Source organism: Panicum virgatum, chromosome 5K, assembly GCF_016808335.1.
Source record: "Panicum virgatum strain AP13 chromosome 5K, P.virgatum_v5, whole genome shotgun sequence".
Taxonomy (NCBI): Eukaryota; Viridiplantae; Streptophyta; class Magnoliopsida; order Poales; family Poaceae; genus Panicum; species Panicum virgatum.
The window spans coordinates 10,518,462-10,531,590 of record NC_053140.1 but is presented as its reverse complement, the minus strand read 5'-3'; the positions used below and the strand labels follow the sequence as shown (position 1 = coordinate 10,531,590).

The 13,129-nt window shown below is 48.8% G+C and overlaps 2 protein-coding genes across 3 annotated transcripts; one reads left to right on the top strand and one right to left on the bottom strand.

Moving 5' to 3' along the window:
• The first annotated feature begins 4,965 nt into the window (after positions 1-4,965).
• LOC120706240 (phosphate transporter PHO1-1-like) lies at positions 4,966-9,866 on the top strand. Of its 2 annotated transcripts, XM_039990826.1 has the most exons (10): positions 4,966-5,676; positions 5,792-6,044; positions 6,803-7,238; positions 7,320-7,440; positions 7,564-8,097; positions 8,272-8,376; positions 8,496-8,693; positions 8,803-9,081; positions 9,322-9,458; positions 9,543-9,866. In XM_039990826.1, exons 1-10 carry the CDS (start codon positions 5,398-5,400, stop codon positions 9,628-9,630), a joined length of 2,430 nt encoding a protein of 809 aa, XP_039846760.1. In that variant the 5' UTR covers positions 4,966-5,397; the 3' UTR covers positions 9,631-9,866. The 2 variants fall into 2 exon arrangements, with proteins under 2 accessions (XP_039846760.1, XP_039846761.1); XM_039990827.1 differs by lacking the exons at positions 4,966-5,676; positions 5,792-6,044 and adding an exon at positions 6,221-6,688.
• Positions 9,867-9,871: 5 nt separating this feature from the next.
• Positions 9,872-11,238, bottom strand: LOC120706241 (lysine-rich arabinogalactan protein 19-like). The gene is made up of 2 exons (XM_039990828.1): positions 10,290-11,238; positions 9,872-10,174 (listed from the first exon to the last, which is right to left on the bottom strand). The coding sequence occupies exons 1-2, from the start codon at positions 11,091-11,093 to the stop codon at positions 10,085-10,087; spliced, it is 894 nt and encodes a 297-aa protein (XP_039846762.1). The 5' UTR covers positions 11,094-11,238; the 3' UTR covers positions 9,872-10,084.
• Between the last annotated feature and the right edge of the window lie 1,891 nt (positions 11,239-13,129).

The following is a 13,129-nucleotide window of genomic DNA, read 5'->3' as shown; positions in this document are numbered from 1 at the left end:
AATAATTGTAGATGAGGGCAATTTAGGTGCAAATTTAAGGTTTTACACTAGATTATTGTTCACTTTAGACTATCTTTATAATGATAGAGGTGGGCAATATTTTAGAAATTATAATTATCAATGATCCTTAGAGTCCAATGGATTGATGGCGACATGTATACAGTTTTTTTATATAATTTCTATGATTTTTTTCTCTAGCACATCTCGTGAGACTGGAGGTCACAAAAGGATTAAATTAATTTATTGGGCCTTGAGATCAATCCGAACATGTATGACACTTTCGGTTCTAGGTTGACTAAGGCTCTGTTAATTAGGCATGGCTCCAACTCTGCGTACTCCAAAACTCCGGGTGGAGCTAGCTCTGAATCAGCTATGCTAGTATGCTATACATATTGGATCAACCAGGGACATTTCTGAATTGGCAGCAAAGGAGAAAATCTTCACATAGATTTCTTTGAGAGGATTAAAGCAAGAAGACCTTTTACATAAACTGAAAAAAAAGAAGCACAAGGAGGCATGCATGGACCATATGTAGGGATGCAAGTGGGTACCCAATGGTGTTTTATGGGTCAACTAAATAATTACGATGGCATGCCATCCTAGTTCATTTCTCCTCCTAAATTAATTGCGCACAATGCCATCCTAGTTCATTTTATCAAAGTTTTGGGTCGACCCAATGACCCAAAATAAATATAACTTGCATCCCTAACCATATGGCACTAGCTCAAAATAAAGCCATTTGGATGGATTTGGAGCATATCGTATTCTGTCAATATCTTTCCTTAGCAAATGTCAATTAGAAAAAAATTAAGGCCACAATTACAAAGTTAATCGCAGACGAGGCGCTCCATTTTTAGGGCCACCATCAGACAGCACACAAGCAAATTTCTGCACTGCAATTCGATACAAGTGCAGTGTGCATGGATTTGATTGTCCTGTGCTTCACAAGATAATCTTGTTTTGATTAAAAGGGGGGGCTCAGATTATATTAAGAAAGGGTGATGAGTGGTCTTTTCTTTTCCTACACTGCTTGATTGAACTTTCTATCCTGATTGATCATGTCTATGTATTTTGATTGGATACTTGCACTGCTAGCTGAATGGGCACGCATTCATGCAAATTTGAATCTTTGCGTGCAGTCTTAACTACATGCATGCACATATTTCATGCCCCATACGTTACTAACTCCTCCCTCACACAACCACAATGGAAAAGGTAGGTGGAAGGCCAAACAAAGTGTTATACTGCAGTGGTGGCCTGCTCAGTGATAGTTTTCTAGCATAGGCGGGCCCTTGTGGGCAGTGGCCTGTGCGGAATGTGGTCAACCTTTCATGTGTCCAAGGGCCATATTTTCTCCTGCTAGGGAGGATCATGCATTAGCTAAGATGAACAAAACTGGGTATCTTTCCTTGAAAAAGAAAACGAGAGTTTCACAAAAAAAACACAGGATTATTGATGCATTTTAATGGTTTCAAGTAAAATCTATAGACGTACCTAGATAGATATAACATGGTATTTCCAAAATGAATCATAATTCTGCAATGTGGGAAGTATAATTATTAGAAAACTAGCCTATCAACCCGTGCTCTTGCACGGGCTAATTAAAATTAATATACAAATAAGGCTTATAGCTAATAATTATAATTATCTATCTCACGCCCTCTTTTATCTATTAAGTATTCTAACACATACATAAAATACATATTTATCATTATCTAGTTGTAATAGATTTCATTTTGCATCACCCTTCCATATGTGTTTTTTATATATATTTAATTGAGCCATTTGTTTGTGAATTCGCATTCTTATCTCTTCCATCATACATAAATATATAGTGACACATATCATGGGTAATATTTTTACATAAATAATATATTAATAATGATAGAAATAGTAATTTAGTATTTTATATTGATGCACTTTAATATTTTATTATAATTATATAATTAAGATTTAGAGGTTACTTTAATTTTTAATAATGATATAATTGGATAATTATATGCAAAATTTAGTAGGTTATTTGTATTATTTTTATAATAGCATACGTGGGTAATTTACATAAAGATTAGGGCTTACTTTAGATTTTTTTTATAGTGGTAGAGGTGGGTAATTTAGATACATGTTTAGGGGGTTACTTTAGTCTATTTTCATAATGGTAGAGGTGAGTAATTGATTAAAAAATAAAATATATCCAATGAATATTATGATTAGAGTTGTGAGAGTGATGACTAGATGTTCTCTATTTTTTTGTGAGTGATGGCTGGATGTTCTCTATTTTTTTAAGAGTGTCCATATATGATCCTAGGTGTCTTCAATGTGGATGCTTCAAAAGGAGCCTCTTATTACTATAATTAGTAATAGTAAGATGTTTGTGATCTCATTTCACACTCATATTAGGTCATGCCTTGATCAAAAGTGTATGGGTTTTCTTAAATTAGTCGAAAGCATATGCATACCTATTTGAAACAGAGAAAAAACCCACATCAATTAGGTCCATCAACTTCGAAATTGCATTTATGGGTCCATGAACTTGTAATTTGTGTCACTTAGGTCTACAAACTTTGAAAGTCCATTTCTAGGCCATAAACTCGTAATTTGTATCACTTAGGTCCATACTCCTGCACCTAGGCTTCATGCACCAATATCGCACCAATTTGAATCTATATAGTGCCCACACATTACTGGAGTTTCGTTGGGTAAAATTTGAGCCCCAATTCTAAATCAAGAGCATAGGGAGAGGACGCAGGAGGGATGAAAGGCTTAGTTTGGAGGTTATTGACATGTACATATTAGGATTCAAATGGGAGCTGACGAATTGCCATTGGTGAGTTATGGAACTTAAATCTAGATATGACCCAATAATATGGGTGGAAAGGATGGGATGATAGCTTGGGAAAAGTGGAGGATGTCACAAAGAGACTCACCTATGTGTACCGCGGTAGGGGATATTATGTCCTCTGTGGCGCGGGTAGCCGGATATAGTGGCGCCAGGTGTTGTGGCGTAAAATCCCGTGATGATGTTAGATTTAGGTCATTCCAAAGTGATTCTCAGTGAGGTGTTGGGTATTCATGAACAGCGATATCGTGGTGACCTTTGTGGGACCATCTGGGACCGCACGACTGCTCATAGATGGAGTTTATGGATCTAAAATGCACTTTTGAAGTTTGTGGATCTAAGTGGCACAAATTACAAGTTCATGGACCAAAAAATACACCTGCAGAGTTTATGGATCTATGTTTTCAAAGTTTATGGACCTAAGTGACACAAATTACAAATTGATTGATCTAAAAATGCACTTTTAGAGTTCGAGGATCTAAATGACACACCCTTCACATATATACATGCATTGCGGCACACTGTAAAACGGTCGTGGGCACATATTTTGGTTTTTATCAAGAGATGGCTGTTCTATCATTCATATCTTTCTATGTGCACAAATTATGGGTTATCTATTTTGAAGTTAGGCAACCTAATTATAAGCACGCTCCAAACAAGATTCCATGAAAAGGCACCAATGCGTGCTCCAACCAAAGTATGGCCCTGTGCGTAAATTTTTGGGTGTAAAGTACTATAGCCCTTTCGTTTGTATTTGGTAATTATTATCCTGTCATGGATTAATTAGGCTTAAAAGATTCGTCTCGCAAATTATAGACAAACTGTGTAATTAGTTATTTTATTTAGCTACATTTAATACTTCATGCATGCGTTGAAACATTCGATGTGATGGAGAATCTTGTAAAGTTTTGGAATTTTGAAGGCAACTAAACAAGGCCTATATATACATGCAACCTTTGCAAAATGAAAAGAGGAATCAATGGCTTCCCCAGTTCAATTCTGATGGCTCATAAATCACATCTTAGTTCTAAAGCAGGCATGCTTTGTTTAATTAATTCACAGAATAATCATTACTACCACATCATGACACTATATGCATATATATGCCTGAACACGCGGTATATAACCAAGGAATGCCAAATCCACAAGGAATTCAGCCCATGCCCGCTCTTTTGTCTTTATCCCTTGTCGGGTAGAGCAGAATAATCGATCTCCCGGTTTCGAATGATCTCGTCGATCTATGAGCCGAGCACACTGGAAAGTAAACATATTTTGCGGGTACAGTTCCATATCAGTCATCCATAAACTTGTTTGGTTTCGGAGCGGTGTAGCTTCCTTCTTACACAGCTCCTGGAATATATGCTGCAAGAGTGAAGACACACAAGTGCATGGCATATGGCATCTGGTGGTAGTTTTCTTTCATCATTGAGCACCTTGTTTTCTGAACTTTATTATGTGCACTACCACAGCATTAATTAGTACATGGGTGTATGAAATGAATTTATCTAGAGCGAACAGAAACCTCTAAAGTGAAAGAGTGCATGTGTTTCTTCCATGTTGAGCAAATAATTTGCAGGAACTTTGCATGGTTATTGATGGAGATCAATTGAAATCTGAATCCTACAAAATATTCACATTTCAAATACGGCGTGACATATAAAATTCAGTTTTGCAATAGCGCCTCAATCATGCTGTGGATTTGTTTTTCATCTTTGACCAACCAAATAAATACACTATCAAGATAAATTTCATGGTGGATTTAATTATAATAATTTATTTTTTTGTAGATATTGATGTATTTTTATAATAAACTTGGTGAAATTTAATCTGCACGAACTTTACATTGTTTTCCAGTGAGCTAGACAACCAGAGGAGAAAAGAAAAAAGCAGGAGTTGGTGGATAATTGGCGCCTACTTTCTGCCACCATGTTTCCTGATGTGGAGTACTTGTGCTCTACACCTATACATGCCCAAGTAATGGTGTCTGGACCAAATGATAGGATTGTTGAGCACCATGCGATTAGCATGAATGGAGGGCCCACCCAGTAGCAGCTAACCCTGCTTCCTCTCTGCTTTGCTACCACCTCTCCACTCACTCACCCCTCCCTCTGTGCTCCATCTCAGGCCACCATATATTCATGCACCGCATCTCTGAATCTCTCCTCTCTACATGAGCAGTTTATTTCATCGTTCTTCTCTGTCCTCCCCAATCCACCACGCCTTCTTCCTCCAGCTTCCAGCTGGATTTACCTCCGCAGCTTCGATATCTCTCGTCGATCGATTCCCCCCCCCCCCCCCCTGCTGGTGGAATCCAATCCGATGCGGCGGCCACCACCACCATTGCCAGCCCAAGTGGCGGCTGGCCCGTGAGAGGTTGGCAGCGAGCTACACATCACTGGGGGAAGCCTAGGGCGCAGTATATCTCGGAATGTGCTGCCCCCCAGCACCCGCGGTGCGATTCCCCCGCCGCCTATAAAGCCACCGCCATGGCCCCCCCTCCCAACCCCCACCAGAGCTAGCTAGCAGCTAGATCGGTCTCGCTCGCTCCATCGACGCCGACCATGGTGAAGTTCTCCAAGCAGTTCGAGGGGCAGCTCGTCCCCGAGTGGAAGCAGGCCTTCGTCGACTACTGCCTGCTCAAAAAGGACCTCAAGAGGGTTGAGCACGCCCTGCTGCTCGGCCGGCATGCCGCCGCCGCCGCCGACCGGTGTGACGCCGGCGGCGCACAGCCGGCGGCCGAGCGACACGCTGAACGTGCCTCCGTGTCGCAATGGCTCTGCCGCCGGCTCCCGGCCGGTCTCTTCGGCTCCAACGCGCCCAAGGATCACGGAGTCATACACGTACGGACTGGCGCTACTAGCTCGCTTGCATCGTGCACGAACATGATGATCAACCATCCACGAAACTATTTTGTTCCACGATTAGTGAGTATTTCGCGCGTTCGTCGTGGTCCAGGTGCACCGGAAGCCGATGGACGAGTACGAGACGGAGCTGCTCGCCGCCGCCGACGCCGACGCGGCCGCGGCGCGGGAGTTCTTCGCGCGGCTGGACGCGCAGCTCAACAAGGTGAACCGGTTCTACAGGGGCAAGGAGAAGGAGTTCCTGGAGCGGGGCCAGTCCCTGCGGAGGCAGATGGACATCCTCGCCGGCCTCAAGGCGGCCAGCAGGGAGGACAGCACCCCCTCCGTCTCCTCCGGCGGCTGCTCCGGTGAGCACGAACACGCCGACCGACTACTGTAGTTACATTCCCGCCGCCGCAGCTAACCTAGGAGAGACACCGGCCGCCACGCCGCGCCGTGTCGTGCGCGTGCCGTGCCGGTGGCGAGCGCCGAGCGAGGTGGCGTGAGACGGCGCGTCACGTAGGCTCGCGCCCGGCGCGGCGAATTGGGGCGCCGGGTGGTGACTGCTGACTGGTGTGTGGCCACACGGAGCAGACGTTTCTGAGCTTTGAGGCGTGTGAGCAAGAAGTCACAAAGCCCTGCCGTGCCCAGGAATATCGGGCATCTCTCTCTTTTTCTATCGTGTGGATGTCTTTAGTTAGTTGTGTCTGCGTTTGGCACGACCGTGTGTATATATATTGCTCTTATCCTGGCTCTCTTACTTTTAAATACTACTAGTACTATATACCTGAAATTTTTGTTTTTGATGGGCCCGCATTGACAGTGCATGATGAGCAAATAAAAGTATTAGTAGTCAGTAGATGGCATCAGGATGCCTCAACTGATTCTAGAAAGAAGATAAGGAGCACAATGGAAATTATACCGTGCATATGCTGGTTTTGGTAGAACATGACTCTTGAAAAAGCAGAATTTCTTCCTTCAATAATACAGAGCATCTCTAGTTTACTACTCAGTACGTATGATTTCTCAATAAAAAAATGTTTTTAGATGATTTACTTAGTATCATCTTTTTTTTGCGAAAATTATTTAATATCATCTTTTTTCTTGTTCCTATACTCGAAAACAGAGGATGAGTCCACACGGTACGCGATGACGTCAGCAGCAGACACGGACCAGCTGAACGAGCAAGAGACCACCACCACACCGACCAAGACCCCCGGCGGCACGGCTCACGAAGACCATCATCAGGATCTAGAAGGTTCTGGAACCTTCGGGAGGCCGGAGCCGAAGAGCCTGGGGCGGTCGGCGAGCGGCTGCGGTAGGAAGAGCCTGAAGATCAGCATCCCGCCGACCAACCCCTCCCGGACGATCGCGACGCTGACGGACATCCTGCGGGACGAGCTCGCCGCCGCCCAGCCCGGCTCCAAGAAATGCAGCAACCCCGACGGGAGCGCCGGCAGGCAGGGCGGCGTCAGCAAGACGAAGCTCCGGCGCGCGGAGAAGATGATCCGGGGCGCCTTCGTCGAGCTCTACAAGGGCCTCGGCTACCTCGCCACCTACCGGTAAGCGCCTTCGTTTGAGCGCTCAGAACTTCAGAGCTGCTTGCTCGGATTGACGCTGACACTGCTCGGCTACGTGTGCAGGAACCTGAACATGATGGCGTTCGTGAAGATCTTGAAGAAGTTCGAGAAGATCACCGGGAAGCAGGCCCTCGCCGTGTACCTCAAGGTGGTGGAGAGCTCCTACTTCAACAGCTCTGAAGAGGCACGCGCACGGTTTGCTCTGTTCCATCATCCTCTGCCTCCCTGCTATCCGACTTGCAGTGACAGAGAGCTCGCCGAACTCGCTATTCTGAATGGAGCTGACGAGACGGCGTTCTCGCTGCAGGCGCTGAAGCTGATGGACGAGGTGGAGGACATCTTCGTCCGGCACTTCGCCGGCGACAACCGCCGCAAGGCCATGAAGTACCTCAAGCCGGCGCAGCGCGAGGAGTCGCACGCCGTCCCCTTCCTCACGGGGCTCGCGACCGGCTGCTTCGCGGCGCTCGTCGTGGGCTACTGCGTCACGTCGCGCACGGCGGGGCTGTACCTCTACACCGCGGCGGGAGGCGGCAGCGGCGAGTCGGCGCGCTACATGGAGACGGCGTACCCGGTGCTGAGCATGTTCGCGCTGCTGTTCCTGCACCTGCTCCTGTACGGCTGCAACATGGTGGCGTGGCGCCGGTGCCGCGTCAACTACGGCTTCATCTTCGGGTCGTCGCCTGCCGCCGGCGGGGAGGAGCTCCGGCCCCGGGACGTGTTCCTCGCCTGCGCCGCCTCCATGGCCGCCGTCGCCGGCGTCATGTTCGCGCACCTCGCGCTAGTGCTCAGGGGCTACCACGCGTCGCCGCACGCCCAGGCCATCCCCGGATTCTTGCTCCTGGTGAGCCCTCCGTGACTCTGTCTACTAGTACAATTTGCTGTTGCCCTGATGCTCTTCTCGTCGGTGGACGCTGGATCATCGAAGAACATGCTTCACATATGCTCCTGCAGCAGCTGAAGCTGATCGAGAATGAGAATAACGGAATGTGTTCTGTTCTGATCTCCATCCATGCAGGCGTTCCTGCTCCTGCTGTTCTGCCCTCTCAACGTCGTGTACCGGTCGAGTCGGTTTCGGTTCCTCAGGATTCTGAGGAACATTGTCCTGTCGCCACTCTACAAGGTACAGCATCAGCAGCACTTGCAGTTGTTTCTGATCAGTTATTCTGTCAAGGCTTTGCACAATCTTCTTGGAACCAAACTGGACCAATGCAAAGCCTGATGGTCTCTGAACATTTGCAGGTTGTGATGGTAGACTTCTTCATGGCCGATCAGCTTTGCAGCCAGGTGCCTATGCTAAGGAGCATGGAGTACTTGGCCTGCTATTACATCAGTGGGAGCTACAGGACGCAGGATCACGGCTTCTGCATCAACACCAAGCACATCAGAGACCTGGCCTACGCCGTCTCCTTCCTGCCCTACTACTGGAGAGCTATGCAGGTGACTGCAAGTTCAATCATGCAGCAGAGTCCCTTCCTGAATTACATCACAGCAGCTTCTGAACTCTGAACGTCTGAATAATTGCTTCTGTCAAATGTTCACTGTCCAGTGCGCGAGGCGGTGGTTCGACGAGGGGGACACGAACCACCTGGTGAACCTGGGCAAGTACGTCTCGGCGATGCTCGCCGCCGGCGCCAAGGTGGCGTACGAGAAGGACGAGAGCCTGGCGTCGCTGGCGCTGCTCGTCGCTGTGTCGAGCACCGCCACGGTGTACCAGCTCTACTGGGACTTCGTCAAGGACTGGGGCCTGCTCCAGCCCAACTCCAAGAACCCCTGGCTCAGGAACGACCTCATCCTCAAGAGGAAATACATATACTACCTGTCAATGGTACGTTCATCGGCTCATGGTGCAGACAAATTTGTAAAACGAGCCCAAATGGTTTCAGTTCAGACCTTTTCAGTTGCAGTGCAGACTGCAGAACAAACTGGTTGTTCGTAGCCTCAGTCTGTCCGATTGAGACATCAACGATCAAAATACAGTTGTTCTGCGCTAGTTGTGAAGAATCACGTTCCCAAACAGCCAAAGGCTCAAGTGAAATGTTCTCATTCCTGTCTGAACTTTTTGCAGGGACTGAACCTCGTGCTCAGGCTTGCCTGGCTGCAGACCGTAATCCATCCAAATTTTGGGAGCTTGGATTCTAGGGTCACTTCGTTCCTCCTAGCAGCCCTCGAGGTGATTCGGCGAGGGCACTGGAACTTTTACAGGTAAAACAGCTTACAATTTGATGGTTCTGTATTCTCACTTTCGAACAATGCGTTGAGCGACTCAACCAAATTGAAACTTTTCAGGTTGGAGAATGAGCATCTGAACAATGCGGGCAAGTTTCGGGCGGTAAATACGGTTCCACTGCCTTTCCACGAAGAGGACGAGGACTAATGCACTACTGACCATGACTAGAGACCAAACCGACTTGTTTCTTCAGCGTTCTGCTGGATTTTTTTTTCAAAGTGAAGAAGAACTCAAGAGGTGGAGAACTGTTCAGAACCTTAGCTGTTTACGGCGTAGTTCCTCCAGGGAACGGCATCTCTGTATAACCCAAGATTCTGAAATCATTTGTTCGTTCCTAGATGCGTCAAGGTGTAAATAAAGAAGAGCCGTCGCGTTTCGCTGTGTTTTGTCTGACCAAATGTGAGCCTTTATTCCAAGATAAATGGAAAAAAAATGGATACAAAACATGTCAAAAATTTATCACAAGCCAGAATCCAATGGTTCCTATGACAGATCCCGCAGGTAATCTCACCGGTCTATGATGGTACAACACGAACACCAACAGCGGAAATAATTAAATCGTCATCCGGTACACTGATACACGTATGAATCTCTCTGGGATTTACCATGCTAGCGATAGCAAAAGCGCAGCCATGGCGGTCTGCAGGACGAGGACGCCCCAGTGCTGGTGCCGCTGCCGGCTGCTCGCGTTCTGCAGGAAGAAGAAGCAAAGTATTTGTGAATTGTGATTGGCAATTGATTTTTTATATATACTACTATAAGAGGAAAGAGGATCTTGTTTTGTAGCGTCGTGATTCGTGCATTACCACGTCGAACGCCGACGGCGCGGGGCCGGACACGTCCTCGAGATCGGCGGGCGACGGCGCCGCGGGCGCCGGCGGGCTCAGCGGCTGCGGCGCCTCCGCGGGGGCCTCCTTGCCGTGCTGCTTCTTCCTCCTCTTGTGCTTGTTCTTGCCCTTGGACGGCGCCTCGGCCGGCGGCAGCGTCGCGGGGGCCTCGGCCACGGGCGGGGGCGTGGCGGGGGGCAGCGTCGCGGGAGCCTCGGCCGGGGGCGTGGCCGTCGGCGGAGGCGCGGCCGCGGGCGGGAGCACCGCGGGCGGCGTGGCGGGCGGCGGCGTCGCTGTGGGGGGCGGCGTCACCACCGGCGGGGGCTTGGCCGGCGCGGCCGCGGGCGCGGCCGGCGGCGGCTTCGACGGCGGGACCGGGGTGGCCGCGGGCGCGGGCGCCGCCGGGGTCGGCGGCGGGTTTGCTGGCGCGGCCGGGGTTGCGGTGGGCGCGGGCGTCGCTGGCGTCGTCGGTGCGGCCGGTGTCGTGGGCGCAGCAGGTGTTGTCGGCGCGGCCGGTGTCGTCGGGGCAGCTGGGGTCGTGGGTGCAGCAGGGGTGGTCGGCGCAGCCGGTGTCGTCGGCGCGGCCGGTGTCGTGGGTGCAGCAGGGGTCGTCGGCGCGGCCGGTGTCGTGGGTGCAGCAGGGGTCGTTGGCGCTGCCGGGGTCGTGGGCGCAGCAGGCGTCGCTGGCGACTGCGCGACGGCGGCGGCGAGGTGGAGCGCGAGGAGGGCGCCGATGACGGCGAGGCGGCGCCAATGCCGGAGCAGCGGCGGCGGCGCGGCCATGCTGCTGGCGCGGTGCGGATGCCGAGCCCGCTCTCGCCGGCGGGAACGCGACCAATGGGGGACTCGCGGCGATGGAGCGGGTAGCCGGCGATCGAGGGGGAGTATTATAGCGTGTCCGTGCGCCGCGCGCGCGCGCGCGCTCTCGGTCGCGGGGTGCGGTTGGGACTTGGGCGTATGGTGGCGCTAGTACTAGCTTGGGAGTGAAGGGAGTCGGGTGGGCGCGCAGCGCGACGCGAAAGGCGACGCGGCAACGGCCTCGGGGCCAATCGCAGACTGGTGTGCACGCTAACTGCAATGCCTAGCTTATTTCTTCTCTCCTGTTTTATATTAATCAAACCCAGCAATTTAAGTGTCCAAACCAAAGCTGCTTCTTTCGGAAAAAAAAAGTAAACGTGTTTGCTTGGTAAGAGCTTTGTGTATATGCTAGTAATTTTCATGCAGGGTAGCCGGTGCAGCAAGAGAACAAGGACACCAAACGTTTTTTTTTTTGTTATCGGTAGCTTTCCGAAAATCTTTGCTTCGGGGCATGACAATGCAAAGTGGGATGTACATGTGACAGCACGCTATTGGACATACTTGATACGTGATATATGCATGGTTGGTGCATGCTGACGTGTGTTCGAAATCTCGGCAAAATTCGAAAAATTTCAGCCTTTCCAGCCATGATCAAAATTATTTTTTGCCCAAAATGTTAGTCTGTTTATAGAAACCAAATTTTGGTTGAAGTTTTATGATCTTCGGTGTTTTCACCGGGGACCAATGAAATCGAAAAACGAAATCCTGATCACGGTGTATGTATACCTACTACTCTATCCGTTCCAAATTATAAGTCATTCCAAGAATCTTGGAGAGTCAAAGTTTTTCAAGTTTGACCAAATTTATATGACAAGATAATAATATTTATTTTACCAATTAAGTATCATTAGATTCGTTGTTAGCTATATTTTTATAGTGCACCTATTTGATGTCATAAATTTTTATATTTTTTTATATAATTTTGGTCAAATTTTGAGATAGTTTGACTCTCCAAAATTCTTGAAATGACTTATAATTTAGAACGGAGGGAGTACGTGGTGGTGCACATTGTACGTGCTCGATATCGAAAAGCATGGTTAGGATCCATATCGTGAGTCACGTAATGATAGCATGCATTGGTCATACGCCCACACATATGTGTGCACGGAGACGATTCGATTTTGTATACAGTAAAAAAAAAGTCGAGTTTCTAGCTCCGCCCCCCGGATCGCAAAATAAAGAAAAAGTAGTAGTATGAATGAACAATCACTGATCATTAACAAAGCTATCACTTGGGTTGTCGCATAGATCCATGAACACGAGCTGTTAGATACTTAGATCATAGATTCGTCTCGTAAACTTGTTAAGTGCTCCAGTACTATTATTATATTTACCATGCTGCAAGCAGAGCCCTAGTTGAAAATCTGGCCAGTAGAGTCCATAATGAGGGTTCCCACATTCGATTCGATCCCAATCGACTACGCTGGCACATTCTTCAGTTGCGTGCGCCCTGAATTAATTCCCATTTCTGGCCTGAGGATAGTGAAGAGCCCATGGCCGCTGCAGCAGATCGATCTCCAGGAAGGGGACGGTGACAAGGGACCAGCCCGATCGGCTGGTTCTCGCTCCCCATCTCGCCAGCTAGTCGACCGTGTCGCTTGCGTCTCACGATCACGCCAAAAAAAAAACAATGGAAACGGCCGAAATTAACATGAGCTAGCTGTAATCTCCAGCTCTGGTTACCAACGCAAGCTAGCTCGCCGTGCGTCGTTAGGTCTCTTCGCGGTTTGGTGAGCGTGCGTGTAGGGTGGTGGCGCGTCGCTGCACGCCGCTCCATCGCTCGCTTGCTCTGCACGGGAGCGTCTCCTTTTACGGGCTGCCAAGCGTTGCGTCCGGGAATTCCCCGTCCTCCCATGCATAGCCTCTCATCTCGGTGACTAGGATATTACTAGGATAACAGCTTTGGACCATCAGGAATCAGGTTACCAGTCGGAATTAAGTTAACAGCTCGCCTGTCATGC

Coding starts and splice junctions, on each gene's coding strand:
- LOC120706240 (XM_039990826.1), top strand. CDS start 5,398: ATGGTGAAGTTCTCCAAGCAGTTCGAGGGGCAGCTCGTCCCCGAGTGG. Junction 5,677..5,791: donor AGGATCACGGAGTCATACAC/GTACGGACTGGC, acceptor GTCGTGGTCCAG/GTGCACCGGAAGCCGATGGA. Junction 8,694..8,802: donor ACTACTGGAGAGCTATGCAG/GTGACTGCAAGT, acceptor TTCACTGTCCAG/TGCGCGAGGCGGTGGTTCGA.
- LOC120706241 (XM_039990828.1), bottom strand. CDS start 11,093: ATGGCCGCGCCGCCGCCGCTGCTCCGGCATTGGCGCCGCCTCGCCGTC. Junction 10,175..10,289: donor CGCCGTCGGCGTTCGACGTG/GTAATGCACGAA, acceptor TTCTTCCTGCAG/AACGCGAGCAGCCGGCAGCG.